Genomic DNA, 12,805 nt, shown 5'->3' on the forward strand with positions numbered 1-12,805 from the left:
ATGTATAAGAGACATGTCTGTGTCTCTCCTTGCATGTGAAATCAGAACTGGATCTCATCATTATTTTCAAAATTAATAGATAAATGTTACTACTTAATTTTTTTAAAACTTTTTACATTATAAAAATTTTGTGTTTGCATTTTTCAGGAATGAGTCTTCTATTTCATTATAAGAAAACTAATTACTGCACCTCGCTTAGAAACCTTTGATCTAGTGAAACAAGATAGCAGGAAAAAAATCAAACCATTGTTGTCTCAGTCAGTTAAATCTGATATAGAAAGCTATAAAGGCTGATCTTCTGAAGTCTCCTATATGTAGTTGAATTCACAGTGTGAATTATGTGCTCAGTGTAAACTTTACATGGAATATATCTCAAAAGACAGAGAAGAGTATTCAGGCAGGATACATACAGCAGGGGTTGGCACCCTTTCAGAACTAGTGTGCCAAGTCTTCATTTATTCACTTTAATTTAAGATTTTGTGTGCCAGTAATTCATTTTAATGTTTTAGAAGGTCTCTCTCGCTATAAGTCTATATATTATATAACTAAACTATTGTTGTATGTAAAGTAAAAAAGGTTTTCAAAATGTTTAAGAAGCTTCATTTAAAATTAAATTAAAATGCTGATCTTATGCTGCCAGCCTGCTCAGCCCACTGCCAGCCTGGGGTTCCGTTCACCTAGGCCGGCAGCAAGCTGAGCGGGGCCTGCAGCTGGAACCCCAGACTGGCAGCGGGCTGAGCGGGGCCAGCAGCTGGGACCCGTCAGGCAGCAGCGTGCCATTAAAAATCGGCTCGTGTGCCAAAGTTGGCACACGTGCCATAGGTTGCCAACCCCTGACATACAGTTTACTGTTTTAAACCAATTCCTATTATATTCTATCACACGCATTTTATCCATATATTCCATTATGTCAACATGAGGTATCAAGATAAATACACAATTCTGAATGTCATTGTAGTAAATTAATAATTTTGATAGTATAAAATTAAATTTTATAAATAGGTTTATCTTCCATTTCAATGTACCGTTCAGCAGTTACTGTACAAAAGTGACAATCTGTAGTAGAGACAGATAACAAATATTCTCTTTTAATAGTGGTTGACTTTAATATTTTTGTGGAGTAAAATTATAGATAATGGTGTCTAATTGAACACTCAGTTTGGAGATTCTAATATTTATATGAATGGCTGGACAGCTGCTTTGTCTAGAGTAGACTATTAGAAGCTGTAGGCTGTGCCACATATTGGAACGATATTTTCCCATAGACTCTCAGTAGAGTTTTGGATTTCACATGTGAATTCCGTGTCATGATCTGGCACTTCTGTCTGTACAATCAGAATGGCTGGCCTTGAACTTCACCTAGACTACTAAGAGCTGGAAACTTGTTAGATGGCATAAGCTACACTGCATATCAGTCAGTACAGAATATTGCCCTAAGTCATAATAGAAAGAAGTTGGCTTTATTGTTGAGTAGAGCTGGTCTTAGACTGGAATTTCCATTCTGTAGGAAAGTCCAATATTTTGAAATTTGTTTTCATTTTGAATCACAGCAAAAAGTCTATTTTTTTCAAAATCTTCTGTAGAACAGAAATTCCCCCAAAATTTGATTTGGAACCATCGAATCATTTCAATAATGTTAAACTGCTTTGTTTTGATAATATAAAAGTTGAAACAAAATAAATAGAAATGATAAAGTCAAAACCAAAACGTTTTGACATTATCAGAGCTGTGCTGTGTATCTGAAGCTCTTCCCACTCAGCACTGAGTAAATGATCTGGGTAATAAATGCTTAACCAATGTTTTTTTGCATAATTTTTCTTACATGTTCATAGAGTGAAAACTGCACACCTCCAAAAGCCAAAATAACTGGAGGGGCAGGATCGGATCCACTTTCCCCATGTGTGGGCAGATCACAGGCTGAATCACCACATCTGCTATTTCAGCCCATCCCACACCTCTGTTTGTGGGATTTTGAGGCATTGGATTGGTGTATGTATAGATTGAGCAGCCCATTCCCTGACCCACATCATCAGCCCTTTTTGCCCAGCCTATTCAGGGTGATGCAGCAGATACCTGGGACCTGCTGCACCTGAACTGGTCCTTATGGAGAGGAATTGGGCCTTAAGTGATGTAGAAAGCACTCCCATTGTGCTCTATACCTGGCTGCATTGCATCCTAAATGTCTGAGATTTTGCATGCTGTCAGATACTAAGGTGGGGTTAACGAACAAACGATCGATCGATAGATAGATGCCAGTATCACCTAGGCAGTATCTTTATGACCAAGCTATGACCTCCTAAATACAGGTTTTTGGAATGGGCTGGGTGACAGACTATGAACTAGAGTGGAGTCACAGTATAATATGCAGCTCTGCAGAGCATGAATCGACATAATATGGACTTGTTCCCCTCCTTCCAGTGCTATAAATATTCATGCTTGGTTATATTTCACTGGTGCAAACCATCAGCCTTACATGAAACACAGTGGAATCAGGAGACCGTCATTCTGGTATCTCTGATTAAACTGAAGCCAGTGCAGCAGTGGGAATGCGAGAGGGCATTCCTATTGCAGTCCAGCTCCGAACACACAGTTGCCATATGTCTGTCTGTCTCTAAAAGATTCCAGAGTGGAACAAAGAGGACAGCTGCTCATAACATGACAGACAATAGGTGGTTATCCAGTTAACCATTGATGCTGACTATCCTGATAGTAATAAATTAGCAATTATTGACAGGAGCACTGCCTCCTCGTGCCACCTCCTTCCTTCCCCCCCCCAAAAAAAATCTTTGAGATAGTACAAAGGAATTATGAAAAAGAGAAACAGGAGACAACACGGTTGCAGCTGCAGCCCTTCTGTGCTGGAATAAATCTAGAGGGACTAGGAACTGACTACTCTTTTGATGTTTTGATATCCATACAAATCTCTAAGCTCCTAACACATTAACTTCGGCAGCCCAAATAGGAACAGCAGCTGCACAACCTCTCTCACAGGACATTGCTACAAATTTTGGATTTTTGTCTTTAGTTTTGTGGGGTTTATACGATATAAAGGCAGAGCACATCATCATGTTGTCTAAGTAGCAATTGAGGGCACCCTGTATTTGGGAAGGATTCGTATGTGTAATATGGTAAATATAATTTCAAAAAATCCCTCAGCAACAAAAATTTTAGGACATTAAATAAGACTACAAGGCTACCATGAACGAGCGAATGGTATCATTCACTAAACTAGCTTTGTAAAAGGGAATTACAATAGATTACTAAATAGCAAATGTCAATCTGATAGTACATGACGGCTGTATCTTATGTTAATAAATAAAGTATAAGTGTTTAATAATGCTCCTGATTGCCGATCTTCTTCCTTTTCTTCTGTTCTTTTTGCCTCTCCTTCATGCGCTGTTTTTACTTCCTGGTCATTATAAAATTTAGTTTTATCTAGCATATTTCTGCATATTATACCTCTTTTGTATAGTGTACTCCTTTTGTTATATTACAGTTCTGTGTGCTGAAATTACTTGTGCATAGTCTCAAAAAGAATCAGATTTTTTTTAAAATGCATCCTTCCTATGAATTTTACAAAGTTTGCAGTTTGACAGTTTAAAGGGATATAGTCAGGGAGGCTAGGCCCAAATCTTATTTCTGTATCTTTTTTCCCCCTGCTGTTTGCAAAGCCTGGGTAGTTTTGAATAATTGGTTTTTTCTTCAAAACAAATGCTGCAGAGACATTGCTTTTTTTTTTTTTTTAAAGGGCAGCCTGTTGGCCAGTACTTATGAATACTGCTGCAGCAGTTAAACAAACAGTATGGATGCAAAACAGAAATGGTAGTAAGGAAACAAATCACAACATTCCAAGAGGTTCCTTCTCCTTGAATTGTGGCACCGGGGGACGCGGGTTGGGGAGAAGCTTGACCCAACCAGATTTTGCTCTTAATTGTAGGGGGGTAAAGTCTGAGTAATTCCATTGATGCCAATGGATTTACTGAAGAAGTTAAATCCCTCGAACTGAGAATATAATTTGGCCCACCAAGGCTGGGAATGTGTGTGGTATTCACTTGCAGCTTATTCACTTATGGTGAGTCTATGACTGCAAGAAAACACCTGCAGCTGGCTTGTGTCAGATGACTCCGGCTGGTGGGCTACAGAATTGCAGTGTGGGTATTTGGCTGGAGCCTGGGCCCAACGTCTGTACTGCAATTTTGTAGCCCCATAGCCTGAGCCCTGCGAGCCTGTCAGTTGACATGTTCCAGTCATGGGTGTCTTATTGCAGTGCAGACATATCTTTAGTTCACCTACACCTGAAAGAGGAGAGGGCAGTTGGAAAAGGTCATGAGGTTGTGAACTACACAAAGAAAAAAATGGAGAAATTTGTGAGAGGCAGAGGAAGAAAAATGCTCAGGGGTAACCTGTTGTGGAGATACCAGTGAGTATTTACATAGCTCTCTGTGACTGTACACTGCGGTAATTACTGAACACAAGTTCTTATCTTGGCAACTGGTGCCTCATGTGACACATTTGTGTGATTTACAAGATGACACACAGCACATTGCCCACATACTGTCATATTTACTGCTGGATTTGGCAGGCTATGGCAACACCAACCTTCCAGCCATCAGTGATGGGGGCACAGAGAGAAACAAAATGCGCAGATGGGAAGAAAATGTGTTATGGTAGCTAGCTGCTTTTTGGAAGAGAGAGGCCTGATTATTCTAAAGCATGGCTAGTAGGTAAACGAATTAAAGTCTAAAGGAATAACTGATGCTACAAGGAAAACATGCCTTACAGGAGTGTGAGCATTAATAGGCTGGCTTAGGTAAATATTCACCTTCCTGTGTCCTGCAAGAGATTTTAGGAGGAATGGAAGAGAGACATACATGCACATGATGAATCAGGGACTGGAGACCTGACACCTATATGAAGGAAGAGTAAAAGTAGTAAATATGTAGCATTTTACTAAGCAATGACAGCAGTTGGGGGAGGGTCGGGAGGGGTGTAAAAACACACATATCTGAAAGTTATGTGTGTGTATATGTATATCTATCTATCTATCTATCTATCTGTTGACAGCAAGAGACAAAGCCTGACCCTGTGGCTCAGACATAAACTCTGTGGCCATGGAGCCCAGGCAGAGTGCCATAACTTGCTGTGCATTGTTCTTACAGATCTGGTCTATGAATGCCCAGTTTCAATCCATCCCCTGGAGTAGGGTCAGAGAATTCCCAACCACACGTACTGCCATGCCTGGCAATGGGATTACTGGAAAGTGATACCGGAAGGAGGCTGTGCTTCCCCAGTATACCCGGGTAGGCGAGCTAAACAAGGCAGTCAAACAGTGAAGGAGCTAAACAACTCCACTTCTCTCCCCCGCACCAGCTGCTACCTGTGTCATGAGGCTGTCTAACATATGGCCAAGGGCCCATCAGGCCTAAGGCAGGCCCTCTCTTCCAAAAAGAGGAAGTGGATAGTGGGAAAGCCACAGAGTGCCACAGACACTTCTCAATTCTCTTTCTCTATGTGTGTGGGAGGGGAGAGGGTTGCCCACACTGAGCCCCCCTGTTACCAAGTCGCATCCTATAGGGATGAGTCAGGCCAGAACAGAGCGAAGATCCTCTTATGAAGCGAGATCCAAAGGACAGGAATTATATAGGGTGATAAATGAGGCAATTACCAGAAGTAATGAGAGAGAGAGGGAGAGAAAAGGAAATTTAGGAAGAGAAAGTGTTCTATACTATATTGCAGAGACCAGAGGCCCATGCTGCAGTGAAAGAAGGATGGATGAGGTGGCTTCATAGGCTTTTCACTAATGTATATAAATTTTCAGTTGATACCGGTCAAGTTGTTTTGCTCATGTGGTTCTATCCCATGGTTGCTGCTGGCCTCCATATAAGATGCTTTGAGCACAGATATGGTGGGGAAATATTCTTCACAGTTAGCCGCATGTTGCTGAAACTTTCCACCTTCATATACCAGAAACTCTCAACATGTAAATCCTGTATTCATAGCATTGTAGAAATTAAAGCTGTAAAACCCCACTCGGTTATCTTGTTCATCCCATCATCAGTGCAGGATTGTTCCCTAAGGTATAGTCTTAATTGTCTTGTTCATTCTGGTTTTAAATAGCTTGGGAAATGGGACTCACATAAACTCTCTTGGGAAGGTTTTCCACACTAATAGTACTCCCTGTTCCAAATATGTGCTTAATCATCAAGTCTGTATTTTCTCATGATTTGCCTTATCACCACTTTGAACGCTCCAAGGAGTTCCTGTCTCAGAACTGGCTCTTCACGCCTTTCAAACTTTGTAGGCAGTTATATCTCCCTTGTCAGGTGCCAAGCGCCCACTGAGCCTGTCTCTCCATTCTGCCTGCACCCCATCTCTCCTCTTTAGTCCAGTAGCCCACCCCTCATTATATTCTCCCTTCTCTTCCTTTCAACCTTATCCTTTCCTCCAGTTTTAAACTACCCTCCCCCAAATTAAGGAGGTCATGGCTATCCCCTGCACTCATTACAATGATAGCAACAGAAGAGGAAGGTGTGATGGGTTCCCTCTGGGATACCACCTGGAACTGGAGTACCACTTGAGCTCCCCTGACCCACCAGCCTTGGGCTCCCTCTTACACTGTACTGCTGTGACCAGCTGCAAAGACCTCTAGGCTTCAGCCTGCACTTTCACCAGCATACATACAGGTAGGGACACATCCAGCTGCAGTTACATGCAGGCACTTTGGCCGGCCCCTGCATGAGAAGGCGACAGCTAGGGCAACTCCCAGCTTCTCAGGTATGCAGCCCCTCTGGAGTATAAACCCAAAATTACACCATCTTGCGCTGGGAGCTCTGAACTGCTGTAGGCAGCAGAGGTAACCTGCCACTTTTAACTTTTAGGCACCCCACTTCCCAGTGCCCCACACACAGTCCCACTACAACTGCCAAGTGCCCCACACTGACCCCTCCCCCACTGCTTAGCACCCCAGCATACACAGATCTCCACCAACCCCACTGCCCAGCACCCCCACAAACCTCCCACTGCCAAGCGCCCCCCATCCTCTCACTGTCCAGAGCCCCCCCACAAATCCACTTTCCCAAGCCTGCCCCTCCCCCCCCGGCTGCACTCACCGGCCCAGCTGGGAGATGATTCTGTCCGCTGGGTTGAGCGAGGAGCACTCCAGCAGGGCTGTGTGGGGCCCTCTCCCCTTCAGCAAGCCCTGCCCCCTCTGGGACCTGGGCATGGCAAAATTTGAATTTTTAGGCACCACTAGAATGCACCTATTATGCCTGTGCGAAATCTGGCCCTGCAGAAGAATGCTAGTTGTTCTAATCATGATGCTCCGTAATTACTGTTGTAACTTTGTGGTGTGTGTGTGCTATTTTATGCTGTGTTTTTATTGTCTGGTGCAAGTATATTTCATATACATCTTAATATAAATTTATAAAAAAATAATGTTTGTACTTCTGTAACCCTAGAATGAGGCACAATTGCAAAAGCCATCTGATGAAGGCCGCTCTCTGCATTTATTAACATTTGATTTGATAAAGCCTTTGGATTGAAAATGTTCATTCCAAGTTTCAGTCAAATGACTGAGATATTAAACATCACAAACTAGTGATTATAATGATTATAAATGCTTCACACATCCTTTCCTGCAGCTTTCTTGCGTAGTGTTCTCATCGCTCAGATGAGAGTAGCAGTTACATTTCCAATTTTATGCCCTGAAAATAGCAGAACCTACAGAACTGTGTAATAATGGCAGGCCGCGGGTATGAATGGTGCCAAACCATCAAAGGGGTTTGGGGTTTTATTTTTCAATTAAAGCAATACTGCTTTAAACTGATCTACATCATTTCACCTGGCTGTTTGATTCTCCATGCTGCTCCCACAACCTGCATGTGTCATTTTTCCTGATATAAACTCCAAGATTGCAAGCTTGAAAATGTCTGGTTGCTTTAATGTAACTCATTCACTCTGAAAACTCCCAGGTTGTTCATTATGGACCCAATCCAACACCCATTTGAAATCGCTGAGAATCCTTCCACTGACCTCATGAATATTAGATCTGGCCCATAAATCAACGGTCTTTGCACCATCTCCAAGGAATTCAGGCCTTGCGCTTTATAATGCATCACTTGACAAGGATGAGTGAGGAAAAGGCGGTAGCAATATTTACCATTCAAATGGCATTTTCCATCTTCAAAGTACTTCACAAACATTTTCTCTTTTAAAGGCCAGTTTGGTTTTGTTGTTCAGGTCTATAAACATTAGATTTTAAGGGCTCAATCCTGAAAAATATCTCCCATTGATTTCAGTGGGAGTAGCAGATGCTCAGCAGCACCCAGGAAATGCTCAGCACCAATAAGAACAGGCCCAACATTTTCACCTTCTCTTTCCAGGGATGAAGGGGGAGAGGCAGGATATAAACTCCCCCGAACATTACATTTCCCACTGACTACTGTTGTAAATTTTAAATAGTGAAGAAGAAATTTGTATCTTGAACGTGCAGAGATATTTTGTTAGAATTTCATTAGCCATTATAGATATTTTTCACAAGTTCGACCCTATGAAATAGTGAATCTACCACGGCATAACAATGTTGAAGGCTTTTACAGATTAAATCACAAACAGCCATGACCCATTTAAGTTACATGTTCATAAATCATATTTTATGGTTTTCATTTGCATAATGAATCTGATCATTTGTGTTAATTTTTGTTTGTAAAGAATGGCTTTCCATAATTCAGTCATGCACTGGAACTCAGTAAGAGCTGGGGAATCTGGCTATAAATGCACAGCAATTAACAAGAGAAGCACTTTTAACCATGAAAATGAGGTGGGTTTTCTTTTGGAGATGTGCTTTTTTTTAAGCTGCCAATAAAATTAATGATAGTGTCCTTTGGAGTAGCATGATCAGGCTCTGAAACTGCATTTAAAAACCAAAGGCCATTAATCCTTACTGCACCTATAGCACCTACAGTACATAGCAATTTGCCTTTAACAAAATGTAACTAAGGTGATTTAATTGAAAAAGTGGACATATGAGTTGTATTCAGGAATATTTCTTCATGGTTAATGTAAGGGAAATGACTTTCCAATATTGTAAATGAGGTGATTAGCAGGTCACTTTTTTTCCCCCATAAGAAATTTTGAAAGGACCTTGGCTAAATAAATTTACAATTATCTGATAGCTCTGATTCCTGGCTACGAAGGAGTATCAAAAATACATTTAATGGTGAATGCAAAAGAATCAACCCCTGGCTTCTATCCAGATTCCACCCCCTGTAATTTTAATGTTAACTAAAAAAGGGACTTATGCAGATCCATACCCAACAAGAAAGGTATCTCATAAGCGGATGTGAGCAGCATGGCTGGCATTCTACTGAAGAGCAGAAATTCCTTCTAGAGTGAACTAGCATTGAAAGATCAATCACAACTGAATTTGATTTCACTGTAATTCCTAGGAAAAGACTCAGAAATCAATGCATAGGTCAGTATTTACTGGTAGTAAATATGATGGCATTTTTCAAAGCAGGAAAGATGATAAATCTACTTACTGCCCCACATTTTGATCTAGCTTACACTGGCAACAGTTTAGAGTAACTGCACTTAAGTTAACCAGTGTCAGAAAATTCAGAATCTTTGTTCTTTCCTCCTCCCTCCCCTTCCCCCCCTGCCCAAACTAAAAACAAAATTAATTTGTTTGGTTTTTTTTTCCTCCTCAGATAAAAATTTTTTGACACCAAGATGGGAAAACAGAACAGCAAACTACGTCCTGAGGTCATGCAAGATTTGCTAGAAAGTACAGACTTTACAGAACATGAGATCCAGGAGTGGTACAAAGGCTTCTTGAGAGACTGTCCAAGTGGACATTTATCTATGGAGGAGTTTAAGAAAATATATGGGAACTTTTTTCCTTATGGGGACGCTTCTAAATTTGCGGAACACGTATTCCGCACTTTCGATGCTAACGGCGATGGAACAATAGACTTTAGAGAATTTATCATAGCCTTGAGTGTAACATCTAGAGGTAAACTGGAGCAAAAGCTGAAGTGGGCATTCAGCATGTATGATCTGGATGGAAATGGATACATCAGTAAGTCAGAAATGCTGGAGATAGTGCAGGTATGTACTGTTCAGGAGGGTTTTACATTTTCTCTTTCACTTTAATTAAATTACGGGGGCTGTATTTTGAATGTTGGGTGCGCAAAAGGTTATCGTGATATCTTCCATGTTTTTTAGTCTACTATCTATGTTTGCTTGAACATAAAAAGATACTGTTAAATTTGGCAAAGGTGGAACGCCAATTAGAGTAGAAGATGTAGGAGATGTTTATAACTACTTGAAGCTTTACTGAATAGACATGCTGGTTTTCTATGGGTTTCCCTATGCTGGGAAATTACCTTGAGTTTGAACACGGTAACTAACATGATGATAAATATTACAAAGAACTCCATGTAGACAAGGACTGTCATATTTAATATCATGTCAGCTGCTAGTGGGCCACCCTAGTGGGGAGCCTTGGGTTGACCAAGACCAGCTAACACATTTTTAAATGGGACTGGCCCTGTCTACCTAAGAGCAAAGTCCTCTTTAAAAGCATATTGAGTACGAAGAAATAGCTAAAATGTTTGAAAGCTCTTTTCCTAACCCGGACATGGCCTGAGTGCTTTACATTGTGTTAGTTAATACAATTTTCCACTGTAGACAAGCCCTCTGTTTTGATTCCATGCATGGCTTCAGGTATATTATCTAATGTTGCACTTATGAGTTCTTCCCCATTTTCGTCTTTCTCTAATGTGTCTTTCCCCTTGAGGGCACATCAAATTCATTGAAAGCTTCATTTTTTTTTTTTTTGGTTATAGTACACTTGCATAGTTAAATCTGTGTAATCCACCTCTGCTAGGGAAGCGCCTGCCTCCTCGTCACTGTGGATATTGAAGTACTAATTAGATACGATACTATTCATGTTTAAAGATCTGATAGAAATGGAGGGAATGGAATGCATACAAATTACAATTTATGATTGTAGAATCATTATAATGCATGCCATCCTGCTCCTTTTTATTAGTCTGTCTTTGAACATCCTCCCAACAGGAACCAGTGATGGCACTCGTTCCATTCCATATACATCAGACCATATACTTGACTCAGTTGCAGCCACCTTAGTCGTCTTTTATTTTTTGTATTTTGTGTGCTTGTTTGAGAGTTAAACAGGACTTCATGTAGCTAACTCTAAGGGGCATGAATGCATATTTTAACAACTGTGTGCCAAATTCGGACTGGTATAAATGGTACAACAACAATACCATCAGTGAAGTTGCATCTGCTTACAGGGGACATTCAGAAGAAGTATGAATAATGGCAAATGGACAGAAATTCATGATGAGGGGACAGAAAGGCAGGGTTGTAGCAGGAAAAGCAACTAATAGAAGGGTATAAAAGTGTATGCAGAGAGTCTGCTTAATCTTGCAGCTTCTTACATCTCTTATGAGTTGTTGACTGGTTTCACCTCTCTTTACATCCCCTCAGTGTATAATTGGCACCCATTTATGGTCATTTTCACCAGCTGACCAATGTGTCACTTCTTCTGAATTTGACTCTATAGCAGCTAAGATCATTTTGAAAGTGGTCTAGGGCATTACACTTCATTGGACAAATAAAACATGCTTTCCTTAGCCAAGGAAATCACTTTTCTTTCTTTCAAAGACATACACATAACCTTGCTGGTGTGCCATAATAAACTATATGAAATATTCTAGTGAGAACATATTGCCTCGCTTACAAATTTTCCCTTGCAAAATAAACCAAAAAAAGAGTCAAAACAAATAAAAATTGTCCCTCACACAAACAGACTTTTTATCCCTGAAAATTGAAAAGATCATGAAACACCATAAAGCACACTTGGAATCTAACTATTGCCTATCTATTAGACAAGGAAGGATTGCAGACACTTTGGTGATGGCCAACAATATAAAATCCTAAAATAGATAGATTTAAAAATATGGAGAATGTAGTTCACAAAATTTGTAGTTTTCCTACAAAGGAAACTACTATTTTTTCAGTTGCCACAGATCTGCTAATCAGATTGCTTAGATACTAACTGACTTTGGCTCCTCTTTAGTCATGTAAGCACCAAATTCTGGTCTCATTTACACCCATAAAACCCCACTGAAATCAAGGGGCATTGAAGGGATGAAACTGAGATCAGATTTTATCCATTTATACATTTAAAAACGGAAGGATGGAGAGTATCTCTTTGCTCATATCAATATGAATGACTGTACAACTCATTAAAGAAAACTCATGCACGAACTGCTAGATGGAGATTTCGGCTGGCTGTTTGCCACCTTGGGTGTGGGGGGCATGTACAACCATAGTGATTTTATGCGTACCTGAGACTGCACACTTCCCCTCCCCCCCCATGGGCCACTGTACTGCATTTGAAAAAAAATGTGGCTCTCAAGGCAAAATAACAAAACACAAAAAACTGCAAATCAAATAAAAACTGATGAATAGGTTAGAAGGTGGTCAAGATGACCACTCAAGAATCCGTGTCAGACTCCAACCAGCCCTAGCTTTAAAAACAGCAAGAACTGAATACAGTATCAGACCTCTTTTGAAATTTGTACAGACAGGATCCTCTCCTCTTTCTCTCTCTCTCTTTTTTTTTTTCCAGACTCCTTCTATAATAGTAACACACAGGCTTGAAATGTCACAAAATGCATTTTGCTGCAAGACACATCATCGCATCACTGGAGGAAAAAAATTAAATGCATTAAAAATATGATACCTCTTCCACCTGTGTTGTTTTTCATCACGT

At 40.5% G+C, this 12,805-nt stretch overlaps 1 protein-coding gene across 7 annotated transcripts in view; it reads left to right on the forward strand.

Annotated features, from left to right (window-relative positions):
• The window catches only part of NCALD (neurocalcin delta), an 84,936-nt gene that overhangs the window by 52,797 nt on the left and 19,334 nt on the right, over window positions 1–12,805 (forward strand). For 5 of the 7 annotated variants that reach the window (XM_043507498.1, XM_043507495.1, XM_038389567.2 and 2 more), the window contains one exon: window positions 9,708–10,107. In XM_043507498.1, the coding sequence (XP_043363433.1) occupies window positions 9,730–10,107 (378 nt within the window). In that variant the 5' untranslated portion in view covers window positions 9,708–9,729. Of the gene's footprint in view, window positions 1–4,424; window positions 4,811–9,707; window positions 10,108–12,805 lie in introns of those variants that run through there. The other 2 variants (XM_043507494.1, XM_043507497.1) reach the window with 2 other exon arrangements.

Source organism: Dermochelys coriacea, chromosome 2 (genome assembly GCF_009764565.3).
Source record: "Dermochelys coriacea isolate rDerCor1 chromosome 2, rDerCor1.pri.v4, whole genome shotgun sequence".
Classification (NCBI taxonomy): Eukaryota; Metazoa; Chordata; order Testudines; family Dermochelyidae; genus Dermochelys; species Dermochelys coriacea.